The 20,617-nt window shown below is 38.4% G+C and overlaps 1 protein-coding gene across 1 annotated transcript; it reads left to right on the forward strand.

The window, feature by feature from the left end:
- Positions 1-1,738: 1,738 nt before the first annotated feature.
- kcnj9 (potassium inwardly rectifying channel subfamily J member 9) lies at positions 1,739-15,393 on the forward strand. The gene is made up of 8 exons (XM_088014477.1): positions 1,739-2,516; positions 4,425-4,879; positions 6,832-7,045; positions 8,264-8,465; positions 10,311-10,503; positions 10,607-10,804; positions 11,119-11,249; positions 13,620-15,393. The coding sequence occupies exons 2-8, from the start codon at positions 4,585-4,587 to the stop codon at positions 13,884-13,886; spliced, it is 1,500 nt and encodes a 499-aa protein (XP_087870603.1). The 5' UTR covers positions 1,739-2,516; positions 4,425-4,584; the 3' UTR covers positions 13,887-15,393.
- The last annotated feature ends 5,224 nt before the right edge of the window (positions 15,394-20,617 follow it).

A 20,617-nucleotide genomic window follows, 5' to 3' on the forward strand; every position in this document is an offset into this window, starting at 1 on the left:
TGATCTTATTTGGAAAGTTGCACGTTTAAAGATAATAAGATAATACTTTATTTTATTTTACAGTAATATTTTATTTTATTTTATTTTATTTTATTTTATTTTATTTTATTTTATAATGCCCAGAAGAAGGGAAACAGGGAATCTGAGCGACTACCGTAATTATACAGTTCTTTGGCAGTAAATACTCAGCAAGTTCTCCACCAGTTTGTCCGACAGATCTCTCAGTCCAGAAGAAGATCCAGAGGATCAGAGTGAATCTGGATTGAGACAGAGACAGGGTTTGAGGGTCCCAGAGATCCTAGGAGCTGTCAGAGGCCTCATGCCTCTGCTTGGGTCTGGTCTGCCATAGCAAATGGCTCCAGGTGAGGGATCGGACCAAGAGCAGCCCAGAGACCGACTAGAACTAGAGGTATAGACAAAGTTCCTGCTTAGAACTAGAGATATAGACAGAAGTCAGGGTTTCCACAAGTGTTTTATCAGGCAGGCGGGTTAACAGGCTTTATTTGCCTCCCTACTTCATTTGCCTTCCCACCAGGCTCTGTGCTAGTTATTTTAAATTGATATTTGTGTCCACCAGTAAAGATGGATTAAGCTAAAGGTTTATAATTGAGGCATTGAACTGCCTGTGAGGCTTTATGAACCAATTATTTCACACGCTGTTATTTCTGAATATATCTGATCGTTCATCTGTGACTTTTTGTAACTTGACATTTTTTAACCCTAACTCCCAGCAGGCTGCTGATGGATGACCTTACTGACCCCAACCATCGGTTCAGCAGGTTTTCTGGAGGAAACTCTGCAGGGTTTCTGGATGATGTTTCCTGATCCAGCTCCCCAATCTTGACTTGAAATTTGCTGTAGGTACTTTGCTGTTGTTTGATATTTACAACTGAGTTTTTGAAACGTGACAATTTCAGTCGTTAAAAGGATTGACCTGAAAACTTCACCTGTCTTGTTGTTGCCTTCCTGTCCTGTTGTCTTTCAACACAAGACAAACTCGTGGCCCTGGGCTACTTGCCTTAATAAACCCTTTCTGTCAGCAGCGAACAGTCATATTTTATCCTCAGATTTGGTTCTCAGGATAATTTTCAGTTGGAGAAAATAACTGCACCTCTGGTTGACCTGTTGCAATAATTAATAAATCAATTGATTGAATGATAAATTAAAACAAGCTACATTTTTATTTGCATGATTTATCGTTTCTCTCTTTCCACCAAAAACTGGATGATAGTCTTCAGTCTGGTGCTTTGGTCTCAAATAAACCTTTTTTTTAAAGGAGATTTTTCTTTGCTGTTTGTTTTATTTATAGTTTCTGTTTTTTGACATTTTAAATGTCTTCCAGTTCCAAGGTTAAATGTTCATTAAAATGTAAAGGTTACTGATCTTTGAGAATGTGTTCTCAAAGGTCAGTAATCTTTAATAATAATTATTCTATTGCCATTATATTAGTTGAAAATCATAGTAAAACAATATTTATCGAAATGACTTTTGGAAAAATTATTATCCAACAAAACTTGATATGAAAGTTGAGTTTGTATTGGGAAGCTCTGAGCGTGTTCAGAGGCTACTAACCCCAAAGACGTATTTTTCAACAACCTTCAAATTTTTTTAAAATAATTTTTTGACGGACCGACAGCTGGAAATTGTATGAAGTGAAGATCCATTTTGGAGCTGAAAGAACTGAGCCAAATAATTCGGATCTCAGAACAGAGGCGGGATTCCCATCAGTGACGCAAATAGCAGATATCGAATTTCAAGCTAACTTCATTAAATTCAATAATATCTTTGAGGGCACAAGAGGTGCGCGTTCCAATATGGTCTTAATTAATGCTGTTTATAAAAGATTAATGTAAGGGTGTAAAAAAAAACACGATTTAAAAAGACTTCCAACATCAACTCAGACCAAATTATAGAATAATAATAGATATAAAAATGCATAAATAAAAAAAAGACATTTCATAAAGGCGGCTGTTTTTATTTTAATTTATTTTCTTTTTTTCCGTGAACTCTGCAGATGCTGAGTCTAGCAGCCAGCAGGAAGAGGAAGAGGAGGCGGCGGACCGTCCCCCTGTGTTGTGGTAAGGAGACTGAGGCAGGGTTGACAGGGGCTGGACTGATGACAGCATCCTCCTCCGCTCTGAGGCTCCAACACCTGACCGCCTCCATCAGAGCCGCACAGATCATGGAGCTGCCGGGTTATCCCGACGCCACCATTTCACAAAATGCTCCGCAGACGCATCCTCGTAAATATTCAACTTCAGCTGCTTAATCTGGTCTGTTCTCCCCCCCAACTTGATCATTCACTGGCCTGTAGCTTTCGGATTTTCATTTAGTGCGTGACCGAGTCGAGTCGAGTTGCTTCTTGTTTTCCTGAAGAGAAAAAAACAAAAGCTGACTGATCCTGCCTCGCTATTACAACCAAGGATCAGACATGGGTGTAATCGAATCACCAACGCCGGCCGGATTATGGAGCAGATTTTCCTTTTCCTCATGATACAACAGTCAGCTCGATCCAGGTGAGAAGTTGCGACGCTTAGCAGGTAGGATGTCGGATGTTGGATGTTTGTGACATTAATCCGAAACCTTTTGGTTTCTGAGTCAGAGGGACTCTGGAGCACAGGCTATTTCTGACCCATCCATCAGCAGGATAGTGCGTCATCTTGACTGCCACTCTCCGTCTCGCTCTCTCTCTCCGTATCTCTCTCCCTCTTTCTCCTGCGACCAGTTGCCTAAATGGAGGCTCAGCATCCAGGTCTGCTGGAAAAGGACCTGGACTCCATTTTCCCGTGCAAATATTTCAGGGAACAGCATGCCTCGCTGTGCAGATTTCTCTCCTCTTTGGGACTTATGTAAGAAATCTCAGCAGGCATACGGTAGAAATAAACCACATTTAAAATAGCGCCATAAGTGCACTTGCACAATATACTCACACAGGCACGCAAGGACCACACACAGACACACACACAGCCCAAGGCGGTTTTTTTTTTTGCGTGCGTGTGTGTGTGTGTGTGTGTGCGTGTGTGTGTGTGTGTAACTGACTTAATTAAAGAGCCTCCAGTGTGAATATGCACAGCTGCGCTCCTGGATCAGATCGTCTCTCCAAACAGGGAACAGAATATCCTAAACATCTGTATAATATCATTTCACTTCCTGTTTTAGCTTCAGCTTCTTGTTTTTCAAAGGTGTTGAATTATAAAATCATGTCTTGAACATTTTCACATTTTGTAGGACTAAACTATCTTTGTATAACTGCAAGATATTCATGTTTAAATTTGTGTTTGTTCAGGTTTTATGCATATATATTCCATATTTCTGTCTTTGTGTCTCAGTCTTTGAGAAGTTTGACTTGAGTCTCAGAATATTTGACCTTAATCTCAGTATTTTACCATTTTTCAGTATTCTGACTTTTTTCTGTTTTCAAGAAATTTGACAACTTCTGAGAAATGTTACTTTAATCTCATAATTCTGACTTAAATATCAGAGTTATACCTTAATAACAGAATTCAGACTTTAATCTCTGTATTCTTACTTTTTTCCCCAGAATTCTCAGAAATTTCACTTTAATCTCAGAATTTCTGAGAAATTTGACTCTCTTACTTTAATCTCAGTATTTTGACATTTTTCATCAGAATCTTGGAGCAATTTGACTATAATCTCAGAATCTCATATTCTCAGTTTTCTAACTTTTTTCTCAGTATTTGGACCTTTTTTCAGAATTTTCAAGAAAATTGACAATAATCTCAGAATTCAAACTTTAATTTAATAATCTCACTGTTTCCCCAAAATTGTAATTTTGACCTCAGAATGTTTTCTTTTTACATAATTCTGAGAATTTAGATTTTAATCTCAATATTTTGACTTTAATATCAGAATGTCAGACATTAATTTCAGTATTCTGAGTTTTATTTACAGAATTCTGAGAAATTAGATTTTAATCTCAATATTCTGACTTTTTTCGGAACCCTGACAAAAAGAAAATCAGACTGCATTAGAGTGGCCCAGTCAAAGTCTAGAAATAGATCTAGTTGATAATCTGGGCAAGACATGAAAACGGACATTCCTCTTCATCTCATCAGGTCTTGAGCTGCAAAGCAGGAAGACACTCATCCTACAAAACACTTACAGCTGCTAAATACAAATGCAAACCAAACTTTTCAGATTTTTAAGTTCCCCATTTTCCTTTTACATCCCAATTATGTGCTGCCACATAAAACCAAAATAACCCACGTTACAGTTTGTGGTTGTAATGTGACAAAATGCGATTAATCGTAACTGATATGCCTTTTACTAAACACCTTCAAAGCAGCAAAGTGTGTTTATAGGAGCTTGATAGATGTTGATGTTGTGAAAAACAAGAAATAAAATCCTGATGTTTAGCAAGAGCATCAATCATTTGGTCATCGTGATCTCTTCCTTCATTCCAGGCTTCAGTCAAGCAAACAAATGATCCAATCAATAACAGCTGGACACAGTCTGACATTAGGAGGATATCAATAACAGCCTAATACTCTCCACACACACACACACACACACACACACACACACACACACACAGGCACACACGCGCACACACACAAAGAGACGATGGCGCTGGAGAACTCCGTCTTCCCTTCCCGTCCCGACTCCCTGGCGCTTCCTGTGGAGGAGAAGGCCGAAGGCGAGGAAGAGGAGGCTGCGACGAAGTCGACCGCTTCCACTGGAGTCTTTAACGTATCCGAGGAGTTGGGCCACGTCGTCACCACGCAGACCATGCCCTCCCCTCCGCCCCCGGCCAAGGTCAAAAGGTCGTTCCAGTCCAAGCTCGCAGAGCGGGAGGCCAACGCCAATCAGCACAGGAAGAAGACCCAGCCTGAGAAAGAGAGGGGGCGATTCGGCTGGGGTGAGCGACCTCTGTTGCCCTTCATTTTATTAATGTCAAACCTGTTTCTCAAGAGAAATACAGTCTTTTTTTTATTATCAAGTATGGACGACTGAACAGTCCGCTTGGTGCAAAACCATCATGTTTGGCTCTTCTCCATTTCTCTCACTGCGAAAACACAAAAACTCACCAAGTATTTTTGTTCAGTTTCTAGTGCAAATATTAAATACATTTTCAACAGGATACACGGGCTTGTTTTAGGTAAATAGTTTCTTAATATTGGTGAAGAAGTACTAGTTCTACTGGCAGATTATTTCACTTATAACATGAGAAAAATGTCTCGTTATAAGTGAAACAATCTGGTACATTTTTATCAATATTAAGGAATTATTGACCTAAAACAAGCTCCTACGTCTTGCTACACAGCTACTTGTAAGTTTATTTTGTCTTAATTTAAGTGTAGTAAGAAACGACACAAAAAAAAATACTTTGGAGTTTGTGTTTTTGCAGTGCTCTCTCCTCTAGAGCTGACTGCTCCTCCTCTTCCTCTCTGTATCTCACTTGCAGTCGTAGCAAATCTCTAATTTGGATCATGCAGCACTTTTTCACCCCTCACTGATTTTGACACTTCTGCACATCTTTTGCCTCCAGTATTTACAGCAAGTCTTGACTAGAGAAAGGAAAAAGTCTAAACCTAAAAATGCTGTCAGTCATAGAACTGGAACAATACTACAAGTATTTTCTTACTTTTTTTAACCCATGATTTTAGTTATGTAGGCCAAAATTGTCCAGTCACAGGAAAATAAAACTAAAACTAAAATCATTCAAATAAAGTAGTCATTTCTTTGTTTGGTTGGTTTGTTTTTGTGGGAAATGGATGTTATGCAATGTATATCCAAAACTTTAAAAGGACTTTATTAAAAGAAGCAATTATTATAATAATTGAACAAATTTCATCAGTTATATAAACAGAATTTGTGTCAATTTCTTTCCAAGTGGTTGCTATGTTTGGCTAAACTTAATAAACTAATTAAAAGCTGGTTTGGGTTCTGTTCAATAAAGTGCAGTTGGGGGCCTCAAATATTCTGTCAGAGGGCCACATAGGGCCCCTGAGCCACACTTTGGACATTCCTGCTTTAATCTCTCCTTCTAGTGAGCCAGACCTTCTTTTAATGTCTTCACTAATAGCTCCCCTGATTTTCAGAAGGATTTTCTTCAGAAAAACTAGCAAACCCACTCAAGAAAACGAACAGAATCAGACAAAAAATTCCTTCAAAACGAAATAAAACTAAACTTTAATGAAGAATCCAAAACTATTATAACCCAAAAGAGTCAATCTGAGCAATTCCTCCTGTTCTCTCTCAAGAGTTTTTTTTATGTAATAGAAACATTTAATCCGCAAATTTTTGTAAAAACAGCTGCAGCTCAGTGTTTTACGCAGTACTCTAGTTTGCATATAATAATCGCTAAGATGCTGTATTTACTTGTTATAATTTTTCATCCGAGGACTATCATTTGAATGAAAAATCTACTCTTTTTGTCATATTTTCCTTTTTCCTCCTTTTTCCCCTGTAGTTCCACCTGTAAGAGGCAGCCTTGTGTGTAGCAGTAGTATTTGATGCAATAAAAGTCTTAGTGAGTCGTTTGATCATCGTTTAATGTGTTTTTATCGTGTGCTGTCAGCTCTTTAGTGTAGCTTTTCTTCTCATGGTGTTTGATGATGTTTGTCCTGTCACACTTCATCTGTTTTCTGCTCCTCACCTGTCTGTTTTCAGCTGTTTTCCATTCTTCTCTCTCCGAGCATCATGTCCTCTGTCACCTGTTTTCATTCATCTCCTTCATTCATCTGCCTCGTCTCATTTCAAGACTGAAATCCTCATTTTCAAGTCCTGAAATTCATTCAGAACTTCTGAGATTTTGGAGATGATGGGATAAAACCTAAATGAATGTTTGCGCTCTGTCTCTCCTGTCAGCCCGGACTCGGCGTAAGAGGCAGCGCTACGTCGAGAAGAACGGCCGCTGCAATGTGCAGCACGGCAACATGCGGGAGACGTACCGCTACCTGACCGACATCTTCACCACGCTGGTGGACCTCAACTGGCGCTGCTCGCTCTTCGTCTTCGTCATGGCCTACGCAGTCACGTGGCTCTTCTTTGGCGCCATTTGGTACCTCATAGCCTACTGTAGGTAAGGTTTATCAGCATTAGTAAGGTTTATGCATCTGCAACCCATTCTGCAGATACACAGGAGGTTATGAGATTAAATCTAAATAGTAGCATGAGTTGAGACTGCTGCATTTGTGGATTTTTGCACGCAAAATACACAAAAACGATCAGAAAGAGTTTAAAAATTCGCAGAATGAACAATGAATACACAGAACTCGTTGTGTTTTTTAAATGTTGCCAAAACATAAATATTGTTCCTGACTGTTAGATTCAAATTAATAAAAATGTAGCTCATCATTGTTGATGTACGGTACTTCATTTCTTTCTCCGGATGCAATATATTTTGTGCTAAACAGCTTTAGAAATTCCTGGTTCGGTGAGCTGTTTCCTTTACTCCAGTTATGAGATAACAGCCTTTTAGCCACAGCATCATATTTTGCTGACTGGTAAAACAGTGGCATCAATCTTTCCAGGAAGCTTTTAGCAAGCCGGTTAGCGTTCACATATTCCAAAACTATCAATTTAATCATCAAAAGGAGGCATTACATTTTAGACATCTCTGCTTTGAAACCCCGCTAAGTAAAATGAAAAAACAGATGACCATGCACATATAAACGTTGCTGTGTATTTCATCACGACAGGGCCTCTCATCTGTGTGTGTCTGCTGGAGCTAATTAGCTAACATGGTCTGCTAGAAAAACGATGACCTTTGCTATCTGCTCCAGACTGCATTTAAATGTTGCCAGAGCAATTTCTGTGATGCCTCAATTCTTTGGTCACCAGCACAGTTCGATAAAAGTCAAAGATTATATAAAGCTCCTCACACCACTTCCATTAATTAGCTGTGCCTCTCCTGTTGGAGCAGTGGTAATGAGCGACATTAACCCGTGTAGTGTGTGTTTGAAGGGAAGCTCTGCAGGCTCTTAGAGGGGTGAATTATGCCTGTGATATACTGGGACGATGTGATGAAAAAGGTATTCAATTTTTGCAGAGTGGGGAAAAAATGACAGCCGAACACGTCAGGTTAATGACCAAGCATAAATCTGTGCCGGATTTATTCTGTCGAGTGAAAAGGAGAGCTGAGTTGCCATGTTTATACGTATACCATACGTTCTAAAAATAAATAACAGTAAAAAAAACAAACTCTTCTCACTCTTCTTGCTGTTTCTTTTGACACCCACTTTGTCGCCTCCTCCCACCCTGCTATTTCTCACACATTCTCCTCGTTTCACTCCTGAAGGGGGGATCTGGACCATCTGGAGGACGAGGCGTGGACGCCATGCGTGAACAACGTCAACGGTTTCATATCAGCCTTCCTCTTCTCCATCGAGACGGAGACGACGATTGGCTACGGGCACAGAGTCATCACCGATCAGTGTCCGGTGGGCACCATGCTGCTGCTGCTGCAGGCCATACTGGGATCCATGGTCAATGCGTTCATGGTGAGCTGTAGGATATGACTTATTAAAGAAGAAAATCTAATACTACAGCAGTGGAAACTAAATATTTATTAGTGTCCCTTGTAATAATGAGGGGAGAGAAATAGTAAAAACTGGAGATATTCATTTGGACCGTCATTTGTTAATTATTTCCAAAGTGGAAATACTCAGCTGTGTTCAATAAATGAGAAAAGTGACATTAGTTGCTTAGCAACAGAGATAATAAGTACTGTTGCACCTGTATGTAGATCATCCTTAATACCTATTAAAGCAGAACATAATAAAAATTAATCTCTATCTCATCACACTTTGACAGGAGCTATTATACAAAATTCATGTTCTTCATGTTTCTGTGCTTCTAAAAACAGACCAAACGCTTATTTTCAGCAATTACTTAATAATTTTTGGTGCCGTTTCAAAAACAGAACAAATCAGAAGCCCCCAGTGAAGTCCAGCCTGTTACCTAGCAACCCAAGCTGAGCTCCAGCACATTTGGTAAGCTGGTTTTGCCGTTGTATGCACTGTACAATGGCTGCTGGAAACGACGGCAGCCATTGACTTACCATCCAGAAACCACTTGTTACGTTCTATTTGGTTGTGCAGGAGGCTCTACTTTTGCTTTTCAAAAATGTACAGTTGTATAATTGCGCATCTGTTAGCAGCTATTTTCACATTTAAGTGTAAACGTTGTCCAACCAACCAATTACAGTTCTGAAGCTCAGGCAGGTAGCTCAAATAACCATTTGTCATGACAAAGATGTGAGAATATCACCTGAACACTAAAAATTATAAACCTTTAAGCAGACATGTGCCTCTCCTGTCAACTAATTACGGAAAACAGAGGCTAAAGTTCACACAACCTGGCCAAAACTGGAAAGTAACAAACTGGAAAAATGTTTTCTAATTTCATAAATCTCAATTTTAGTTTCAATTTTCAGAGACACTAATCAGAAGTTGGTGTAAACACCAATACACTGCAAAAATAATAAATCTTACATAGCATTTTTGGTCTTACTAGTAACATATAAAATATGAAAAGTGTCTTGCTATAAGTGAAATTATCTGTCAGAGAAACTAGCACTTTGTCATCAACATCCATCCATCCATCCATCCATTTTCTTACACCCTTGTCCCTGATCTAAGGAAATACATGAAAGAACCTTTGTAAAAAAAAAATTAAAAAAAAGCATCTAATTTTGGCATTTACCAAATTCCTAACTGATCAAGAAAAGGGAAGATTGAATAAGTCAAACTGGAGCTTTATTTAAATATCTGCTTCAGGTCCAGTTTTTATCCGGCCTATAGAAGATTAGAATATCATTAAAAGACACTGATTTGATGGTAGGCACATTCCTCTAAAACTGGGAACATTTTAATACTGCATGCGTTGATTTGATTTAAATGAGTTCGCGAAGCAGCATCAAGGCTAAATCATGTTTATGCATGTCTGCAAATTGGAAAAAAAAAACATCTTCAGAGCTGATGGACACGTGGGATGTTTCCCTCTGCATCTTCAAAATATTTCAGTCTGAGGTTAATTCAAGTGTCACTACTTCTTTAAACACTGAAAGCTGGAAATAGGTCTATTGAGAAAAGCTCGGCTCTGTCTGTATTCAGCAGCTACAATGGAGATGCTGCAGCTGCACAGCATCACTGGACTGCTTAGCTGAAGAGTTAATTATAAATGCTGAATAACAAGCATTGCTTTTAATTTTTCAACAATCCTCCACTTTTCCAGCTGATGAAAATACCCTCTGGGTCCTTTTTTTGTAAAATTTTTTTTTTTTGTTTTGTTTTGGATTCTGACCGCAGGCCGTTCTTGTTTCTTCCTCTTTCCTTTCTGTGTAGGTCGGCTGCATGTTCGTGAAGATCTCCCAGCCTAACAAACGAGCCGAGACGCTGGTGTTCTCCAAGCACGCCGTCATCTCTCTAAGAGACGACAAGCTCTGCCTGATGTTCAGGGTGGGCGACCTTCGGAGCTCTCACATCGTTGGGGCCAACATGAGGGCCAAACTAATCAAGTCCAAGCAGACACAAGAGGGTAAAACAAGAAATATAAACCACAATATGGAAACATATTTGCAATAAATTGCTCTTTTGTTGGATCTTGTTTGGATACTAGAAGGTGTTTTTGTCTCCTCCAGGTGAGTTCATCCCTTTGGACCAAACAGACATCAGCGTGGGCTTTGAGACGGGCGATGACCGCCTCTTCCTCGTCTCTCCGCTGGTGATCTCGCATGAAATCGACTCGCGCTCGCCCTTCTGGGACATGTCGCAGGCCCAGCTGGAGAAAGAGGACTTCGAGATTGTGGTCATTCTGGAAGGAATGGTGGAGGCCACCGGTGAGACGTGTTTGAAATTAATCTTCCCTTCACATAATGCATGTCTGCTTGGCATTAAAAAATTCACAACTTTAAGATTGACGATTGCAAAAAGTTACATTGCCTAATCTATGCAAATGCTTTGTCTACACTGATGAAGATTCACTCAACATCCTGAATAATCAGAGTGGTTTTCTAAATAATTCAGTTGATGTAACCATTTGGTCAGGGGACATTCTTTGTCTTTCAAAGAAAGATGTCACTTCTGTCAAGCCTGTTTATTTAAATCCTTCTCCCCATCAGAAGTACCTCATGAGTGTGTTTTATGTGTGCAGGGATGACGTGTCAGGCGCGGAGCTCCTACCTGGCGGAGGAGGTGTTGTGGGGTCACAGGTTCAGCCCCATGATGTTGCTGGCGGAGGGCTTCTTTGACATCGACTATGGAGCCTTTCATCACACTTTTGAGGTAACTTCTCCTCAAAGATAACATTAAAATTCTTAATTGTTTTCTGATGATTTTGAATCAATTTTACTTATATTTTGGCCTATTTTATAGAAAGCAGATGAAATGTTAGCTTTTGGTTGCCTTAACAGTTCTTTCAAGCAACAGAAAAACACAAAATTCTGGTAAATAAAAACTCTCTCTCAGTTCTGTTCTTGCCCCCTCTTACACACAATGCTAAATTCTCCCACTCTCGTGGGGTTACTGAATGGTATGCTGGGAAATGTAGGAACTCAAACCAATTTTTACACCTCAAAGTCATTAAATAGGAAGGGAATTTGAGTAAATGAAGTGCTATGGTACCACTGGAGCAGCTGTTTTTCCTCAAAAATCTTGAAATGGAAAAAAAAAAAAAGTTTGTGGTTTTGTTACTTGTACAGATGAGAGGTTTAGTGAAGTAAAACTGAAAAAGGTTATGTGGTTCATAACCACGACTCAAAACAGTTCCTGGATCAGTTCTTCCTTTGGAAGTCTGGGTTGTTCTCAGATGAAGTGAGACTGGGGAAAAGCTGCATTGAATGTAGTCTGATGATGTGGTTTGACCATCTAATTAGGATGCCTGTTGCTCTGCTCCAGGGGAGGGTTTCCCTGGCAACCCCATTGCTAAAACTGTGGTAAACAGCTAAATTCAAATTATGATATGATGGACAAGCTTTACAGAAGGCTTTGTTCATATTTTCCAGTCCAAGTCATCCTTTTTTCAAATGTGTTCATGTAACTTTGTCAGTTTAAAGATTTCTTATTTGCACTTTGAGCTTTTAACCCAGTTTTATTCTTTTTAATCTAAGTTTGGTTTTATTTTATGTCTCTAATGTTCAAACATTTTCATTTTTTTCTCATACATTTTGAACAGTTGCATCATATTAAAAGTGTTAGGATTTGAGTTTTCTGTGTTTATTTTTGGGTTTTTTCTGTGTTTGTTGTGATCCTGTTCCCTGTGAGTCTCTGTGATGTCCTGTCCTCCCTGTTAATTGTTTCCCAGGTGTGTCTCGTTCCCTGACCACCCTCCCAGTGTATTTAAGTCCACCTGTTGTCTTTGTCTGTTGTCAGATCTTAGTCGTATGTAGCTTGTCGGTTGTTGTCAGTCGTTCTCAGTTGAACTGTATAGTCCTGAGACTACTTTGCTCCGTGTTCAGTCTTTGTGTCAGTTGCTACCGGTATTTAGCTGTGTGCTTTTTGTCTCTGCTGTGCTGCCTGATCTGGACTGTTTGAGCCACTTTCATCATTAAATTCATCATCACTTTCTTCATAACCTGGACTCCTGCGTTCATTCTCACCTTCACAAACCACCACCTCATGACAAAAAGCAATTTTTAATGACTGGAAACGCAGCTTAGGAGGGGTTGCCAGAAATGGCACTCGCAGAAATACTTACAGAAATCTTTTTTTTTTTTTTTACGTATTTCTGTTACCAGGCAAACTAAAAAGGACAAACATTTTCGTACTACACACTGGAGTTAGAAACTACAACCTCTTGCCTGCAAATAGTGGGCAATTCTGCTGGCCACGCCCACCAACTCAACATTTACACTCAAAATGGCTGCAAATGGATGTGCAATTACACAACCATACATCTTTGAAAAGCATTAGTAGAGCATACTGCACAACCAACAAGTTTCTGAATGGTTATTTAATTCAAAAATACTTTATTGGTCCTGAAGAGAAACTAAATAAATAATATTTTAATAAGTTAATAACAAAACAGCTGTCTTTTCCAGTATACAGCGGTAAAACTAGCTGAGCAGTTGTGCTGGAACTTAGACTGGGTTGCTAGGTGACAGACTGGAATTCACTGGGGTTGCTAGGTAATGGGATGGCTTGGCTAGGGTTGCTAGGTGACAGACTGGAATTCACTGGGGTTGCTAGGTAATGGGATGGCTTGGCTAGGGTTGCTAGGTGACAGACTGGAATTCACTGGGGTTGCTAGGTAATGGGATGGCTTGGCTAGGGTTGCTAGGTGAGGGGCAGAACCTGCTAATTTTTGACGTTACATTCCAGAGGGTTTTTAAACGGTTCATTTTTCAGACCCTAAAAACAATTACATTCAAAATCTGAATCAGCCTTCATTGTCACTGTACAGAAAGCACAACAAAATTCATTCCAGTACCGACCATTCAAAGAACAAAAAAGGACATATGAACAATATAAGACACAGGTAGACAGGTGCCTGAGGCTGCAACTATCATGGGAGTTAGAGGAGAACAAATAACATGTGGGTAGGTGAAAATTGTTTTTTGGCAAATTTATTGGGCTGCTTTTAGAAGTAGTAGAAACCCAAATGGAAGTACAAAAAGGTCCGATTTAACTAACTTATCTTCCCTTATACCCACCAAGGTTGGCACGCCCTCCTGCTCGGCACGGGAGCTGGCGTTGGCGGCGGCCAGACTCGACGCTCACCTCTACTGGTCCATCTCCAGCAGGCTGGATGAAGAGCCCACGCTGGCCGAACAAGCCACCAAGCAGCCGGACGGCGGCTCGGCCCACAGCAAGGCGGGGGAACCCATCTTCACCGTCGGGGAGATGACGGACATCCAGGAGCAATCAGCTTTGGGCGAGTTGAACGGCAGCGTCACCACCGATCAATCAGAAACAGAGGCCTAGAACAGAGAATGTTTACAGAGAACCTTCAGTATATCGCCACATCATCATAGTTGTGTGTTAAAGACTCTTTTAAAGCAGACAAGTAGTTTCAACGCACCCACAGATCCCACGGTAAACGCCACAATCTTGTGTTACCTTATAAAAAAATATTTTTTAATATTTGTCTTTAATTTGTTATAAGTGTACTCAATGTGCATATCTGATTTTGTTGTATTTGCTCTCATCACCCTTGCCTATATCTACTTTAAAATGACAATACTATGCTTCAGGTGGGTTTAACAGCAGTTCATCCTGTGGACAGAAAGAATGTTGAACAGACAGTAATTCGTTTTTGTTGTTTTGTTTTTCCTTTTCGCCCAACTGATGGTTGTTTCACAGGAAAGTTAAGTATGTTGATTATTACCATTTAAAATATGTAGATACAGCACATAGATGCTTTACTCTAAGCTGCAGTTTTAGAAAATATACAAATACAGACAAACTTTTCTAGATGCACAGATTAAGAATTACTGTAAATCAGTTAGAAATCTTACACAGTTAATTACACATTTTCTCTTTTTTATTTGGATAGAAACTTTCATTTGGTGCTAGTAAGTTATCTAGGATCATTTATGTTGAACAAAAACATATAGGTGGACATTAATGCTGTATTTTATGCCCGGATATAAACAAAAGGGTGACACTATTTAACAATACTTATTGACATTTATATCTTTACTCACATTATTGTAAACAGAGAATATGAAGCCTTTTAGAAAAAGGTCAACATGATGCTGCTTCACAAGGTTATTGCTTTGGTAACAATATATCATGCAGTCCAGACTTCCCCAGAATTTACAGGTTATTTTCTAAAAAGTACAGGTTATTTTTATGAAACTTACTGGCTGATTTATCATTCACTTGCTGGAACTCGACCTGCTTTAAGTTTAACCGTAGCCCGCAAGGTCCAAAAAGGTTTCAGGAAAGTCTTCTGTTAGTTCCAAAAAGCAAATATAAAATTCCTGAAAAATTCATCTGTATATTTTACAAAATAAACCCATAAATTCCCCAAAGCTGAGAAAAATAACCTGGATTTTTTAAAAATAGAGTAATTGAGTTGCAGATAGTAACTTGTAACCTTCACTGAGGTCAAACATAAAATTAACAAGAAAATTCTAGAAACTAATCTTTGATAACCAGGAAATTGCTCTTTAAGTCTTTAAAGATAGGTAGCTTGTAAATTACAGAAACATAACCTGGATATTAAGTAAAATTAACCCAGAAAAGTAATGTATAAATGGCATTAAAGAAGCTTGTATAATCTGGAGTACTCTAGAAATTGCTGGAAAGTATTTCTGAAAGTCTTCTTCAAATTTTTATTCTGCAGGGCTTTTCCAAAAGCCCGGAAGAATATTGGGCTGTATTTTGTATTGCTGCCATTATATTTCTTTGATTTTGTTGGTTTCAGCCATGTATAATCTAAAAGCACAACAATGCCCTGCTCAGTTCTGCCCAAATTCCTGCTTCTGCTGCTGTGTGTGTATATATATATATATATATATATATATATATATATATATATATATATATATATATATATAGCTGTTTTTACTTGATGTTTTTAATATTTAAAATAGCACATCAATTAGAATGAATAAACCACACTATATTCCAGAGAACATGTTGTAGATTTTATTTTCTCAATGAAGATATTTGGTTCTTATGGGAACTGTTCAAACTTAGCTTTACTAAGGCTGCAGATGGAAGGAAATCCTTAAAATTTAAAGGGTCATACATTTTGTTTTTTCTCTTTGAAATTGTAACTGGTTTGTTACCAAATAAGTATTCCTCAACAGCGAGCCACAGCTGCCTCATATGATAGAGAAAAAATTGTCACCTATGGTTTACTGTGTATTTTTCATTTTACAAAATGACAAGAAAACTTTACAACAAATCACCTCCAAAAATCCCAAAGTAAATAAAAACAAGACAACAAAATAAATTCATGAATAAATATTGAAAAATATGTTGGGAATACTTGATATATTGCTGCATACAGTATATTGTATTGTCTTGACTAAATGGAGGACTAAATCTTTATTTATATATGTTTAGTCATCTGCTTTTCATTCAAAAAATATAAAAATGATATAGGGAGTAAACTACCTAAGGAAAAACAAATACATAACCAGTTTTTATAATTAACATCACTGCTACTTGAGCAAAGGTGCTGCAATGAATTAACATTTTCAAATGGTACCCTGCCCAAACTGGTAAAAATTTTAGGGGCGCTCCAGCTAAAGTTTTTAAAAAAAATGTACATTTTTTATTGGGTTTTACATGTATGTCTTCATTTAAGAATATGACTCTGCTTGCCTTCCTATAAAATGAACATGATTCTTTGAGGTGGCCAGTGATTTTCATGAGGGGCCATGTCCCCCTTCTAACCCTCCTTAAGGGCGCCTCTGCTCTCTAAGCTTTTTCAGCATGTAAAAGAATATTTCAACATGACATTAGTGCCACAAGAAAAAAGTAGCCTTGAAATTTGATTTTATCTATAGAATGAAAGCAAATTAATTTTTTTCTGAATTATACTTTCCATTGGTTCAATTTTTTAATGAAGACTTCTCAAAAACATGCAGAACTAACGACACAATTTGCGTTTCTTTATTTATTCATGCCATAAATTAATGTAGAAATATTTGGAACAGTACCAGAATAACTCAGTGTATGTAAATGATGAGCTACAGAAAGTATCCCATAAAGTCTATTGCTGCTGAAGCTGAGTCAACAATAATCACAGGTTTTATGATGTCATGTGCATTAATCTGAGCCATGTATTGTTATCATATACATTGCATATCATATTTAAAGGTTATGAGTAATAGAGAACATGGTGGATGGACTAGAATTAATTCTTTAAAACCAGAGTGGAGATATTAACTTGCTCTGGCTGTGAAATAATTTAGCCAAACATAAAGCGTACTAATGGCGTCGTAAACTTCCTCTCTGATCTCGTAAGTGATTATTCATGTTGAACTTTTCATCTCTGTCTCCTGTGAGGATTCACGGAGTGAGGTATCTCATTAGAAATTCATGGCTGGCTGTCTGCATCCAGAAAAGTCAGCATATTGGGTTACCAGGCAGAATCTTGGCTAAAGGAAAACACGTTCTCCGCTTTGGCCACAAGAGGGCGGTAGAGACCCCGCGCATTCTCCTGCAGCCACTCACACTGCCTCTTTGACGTGTTATGGGATGGGGTCCCCATCGCCATCACATCTGTGTCCTAGGCAACAGAGGCTGGGGACAGCGAGAGGGCAGATAGCGTGTGTGTGTGTTTCTAAATGTGTTTGTCTATGTTTTAGATGTTTGTGTGTGAGCAGAACGTGATGAAGGTGATGAGGCTCAGAAGTCACCTTCATGAGGAGAACAATAAATGCCCTTGACATCAGGAGTCAGACCATTTTTCTTCCATCTGCAGCAAAAATGAAATGCCGCAACAAAGGTTTCCTAAACAAATGAAAACTTTCTTTATTTCTCTGTTTGTTTTCAGCAGAGGTGAGGATCCAAAAACTGCACTCAAGTAAGAGTAGCGCTACTTCAACATATTTTTACTCAAGTAAAACTAAAAAAATAAACATTTGTACCTTTGGTAGAAAGTCAAGTACTGAGTAACTGATCAAAATATTAAAATGTGATATTTGAAAATTACCATCAGATGGGAAAAAATACAAATCAATTTCTTTCAATATGAAACTTATGAAACTAACAAAAACTGCAAAAACTGGTGTCTGTGTGTGGGAACATTTTGCTTAAAACATGTTTCTAGCTGTACAAAAAATGACTTAAGAGTAAAACAGATTTTAGTAAAAAAACAAAAAAAAAGTGATTCAAGTCGTGGCAAAAAATAAAGAATAAAATCAGGCGAACGAAAAAATCGAAATCACTTTCCACAAAGCGTCCAGAAATGTTAAAAGTAGTGATACTTCATGATATTATTGAAGTAAAAGTTCAGTGCAGTAAAAGGCAATTTTTCCAAAAAGTTACTCAAGTAAATGTCACTAGTTACAACCCAACTCTGGTTTTCAACTACACCAAGAATTGGCCTCCAAGTCTAATTCCCAAGCTGTAAATAATATTTTAATGGTTTTTATATTACTTTAAGAGGGATGCTTGCTAAGCCTAAACTTAAATTTATCATGATGGAGGGAAGTCATGATAGTCAGGAAAGATAAAATCAAAGGTTGAAGTCGAACATGTTTTCAACTCCATACAACAACAGTCAATGAATCAGAATTTACCTAAAAACAACCATTTATTAAAACAGCATAATGTGAAACATCCATCTGACATCAGCCAGCCAAGATTAAACCCAAAGTTATATTTATCTGTGTTAAACTCAAAAGATGAAAGAAAAATTATGATTACTGGTATTATATTAGTCTTTGAACATAAGCACACACTACTGACTGTTCTTGTTGTCATATTGGTTCCCTCTCTCTCTCTCTCTCTCTCTCTCTCACTCTCTCTCTCTCTCTCTCTCTGTTGCTTCAAAGCAACATATGTTTTTCTCCATAATGGTAAATTATTGCCTCAAGACAAAAGCTGCATTTTAAGAAGTTTCTATTGCTTAATTGGCAAATAAATAGCATTAAACTGCCTAATATTGAGATTGACTTAACTCTCATTTTGAATATATTTTTGTGCTGATAAAAAAAGGAGGAGGAAGTGACACTTGCAGACTTTTTTTTGGAGCAAAACAGGATTGCTGGAAGACAAAACTCACATCTGTGTGCAGGAGAAATAAATACCCTCATGTATTATATTTGATATTAAAAGTTGCTTTGCAGCTGCTTTTGTTAGTTATTCTGCTGCTGATTTTTAGAGTACTTTAGAAGCAGTGAAGAGCTAAAGGAAAAGGCAGCCAGTTTCCTGGTGAAGTGGAGCAGAGCTGATAAAGGAATGAGACCAGCCAGTGCAGCACACAGCAGCGTCTGAAACAGGCTATTTAAATAACAGTCATTTTGCATTACTCCATTGGTTCATTTTTTCAACCACAAACTGCAGAGCATTTCTTACAAGGCATCTACACATTAAAAAATAAATAAAAATGAGATTTTCTGCTGAAATATAAATGCAAATAAACCATGTCACACAGAAGTGTTGTTAATTAAAGGAAGATGTCAGAGGAAGAAAAACTTCAACATGTCACAAATTTGGAGATGATTTTACTAATAAAGAGGTTCTCTACATATTTTTTGTGACATTTTATTTCTGTATCTACATCCTTCATAGATAAAAGTCAGGAAAAGAAAAAAGAGACTCCCACATGCTTAACCTTACAATCTATCATCTCCAGGAACAGAGTGAAAGTTATTTTTACTGAGCCTTGCAAACGCATTCATAATCCTTCAACTTCTTCCACATTTTGTCGTGTCGCAAACACAAACTTTCTAATCGTTTTAATGGAATTTCATAACACAATATGGTGCAAAACTGGAAAGTGACAAATTATACTGTAAGTGATTTCCTAACTTACACTGAAAAAGGAGGTGTGTGTGTGTGTGTGTGTTAGTATTAAGACCTGTTCAGACATTTTAGTTTTCACTGCAGCTGCAAGCTTCTGCCTGTGCTTTGCACAGAATAGACAGAGGAGTTTGCCTGTTCTTCTTTAGATATGTTTGGTCTCAATCTGATGCATTGAGACAAAATATTTTTCTGGCCCCAGTCCAACCTGATGGAGATGAGAGTCATCACAATATGGCTCCTCTATTAACCCTTTAACAATGTTTTACCAGTGTTTCACTGAGAAGTAGATTGTATAATGAGCTCAGCAGATGCACAGTTTCACCAGGTGTTTGCTAATTGCTGCTGGCTAGTCTGAAGGAGCTGAGTGGCGCCTGCTCTGTGAAGCTTAGAAACTGCAGCTTAGAGGAGGAGCTGCATCTTGAAGGCGGAGCTAGGTCCTCCCAAGCATTTTGCACAGCTAAATGGTTGCCATAGAAATTAAACGATTTCTCAGACATGCATGAAAGAATCAAAGCAACACTCCAGATATGTCTTAGATTAGATAATAATGTTAAAACATGATGCAAAGCTAAGCCATCATCTTCAATATCTGCCTGAAGAATGTGACTTAATATGAGTTAAAAGAACATTTAATTTCCATTTGGGTTCAAAACAGTAATCATGCTAACTACCCTTAGCATGGACATCGCTAAGTCCCGCCTCCTGCTTCTGATTGGTTGTTTCTATTTACTACTGGTAGAAGGCAGAGAAGCTTTTTACATATAATCTGACTCATACTACACTATCATGACATAGTGACATTTTATAAGAAAAAAAACAATAGACTGAACTACAGAGAAAGTTTACGGCTCTCACTTACCCATAGTTCAGTTCGGGATGCATCTTCCTTCAAATGAGGGATCCCTTTCGCTGCTGCATGCCATAGCTGGCACAGTCAGGCCCGAGCCCAACACTTTTAATTAGCCAAGCTGTCCTGGCATTGGATGGGAGGTGGGGGACACACACGGTGACGAGTCATCAACATCACTAAAGGGTGTGGTGCTGCTTGCTGCTGCGCTGCACAACCAAATCTTGCAGAATAGACCTGGGTGCATGCAGATGTTCACAAGAATTACGTGGGGAAAGAAATCTGTCAAGTGGTGAAGATAAAAAACGAACTACAAGTAGAAGTAATTACCATTCAAGTCAGCAGTAGAGGCTGCATGAGTGTGAGGGGGGTGAAA

Source organism: Poecilia mexicana, unplaced genomic scaffold (assembly GCF_051168715.1).
Source record: "Poecilia mexicana isolate PSO_F unplaced genomic scaffold, ASM5116871v1 scaffold_17, whole genome shotgun sequence".
Classification (NCBI taxonomy): Eukaryota; Metazoa; Chordata; class Actinopteri; order Cyprinodontiformes; family Poeciliidae; genus Poecilia; species Poecilia mexicana.

Excerpts from the sequence above, each read along its gene's own strand:
- kcnj9 (XM_088014477.1), top strand. The coding sequence starts at position 4,585 with ATGGCGCTGGAGAACTCCGTCTTCCCTTCCCGTCCCGACTCCCTGGCG. Across the intron at positions 7,046-8,263 it reads TACCTCATAGCCTACTGTAG|GGGGGATCTGGACCATCTGG; the intron begins GTAAGGTTTATC and ends TCACTCCTGAAG. Across the intron at positions 8,466-10,310 it reads CCATGGTCAATGCGTTCATG|GTCGGCTGCATGTTCGTGAA; the intron begins GTGAGCTGTAGG and ends CTTTCTGTGTAG.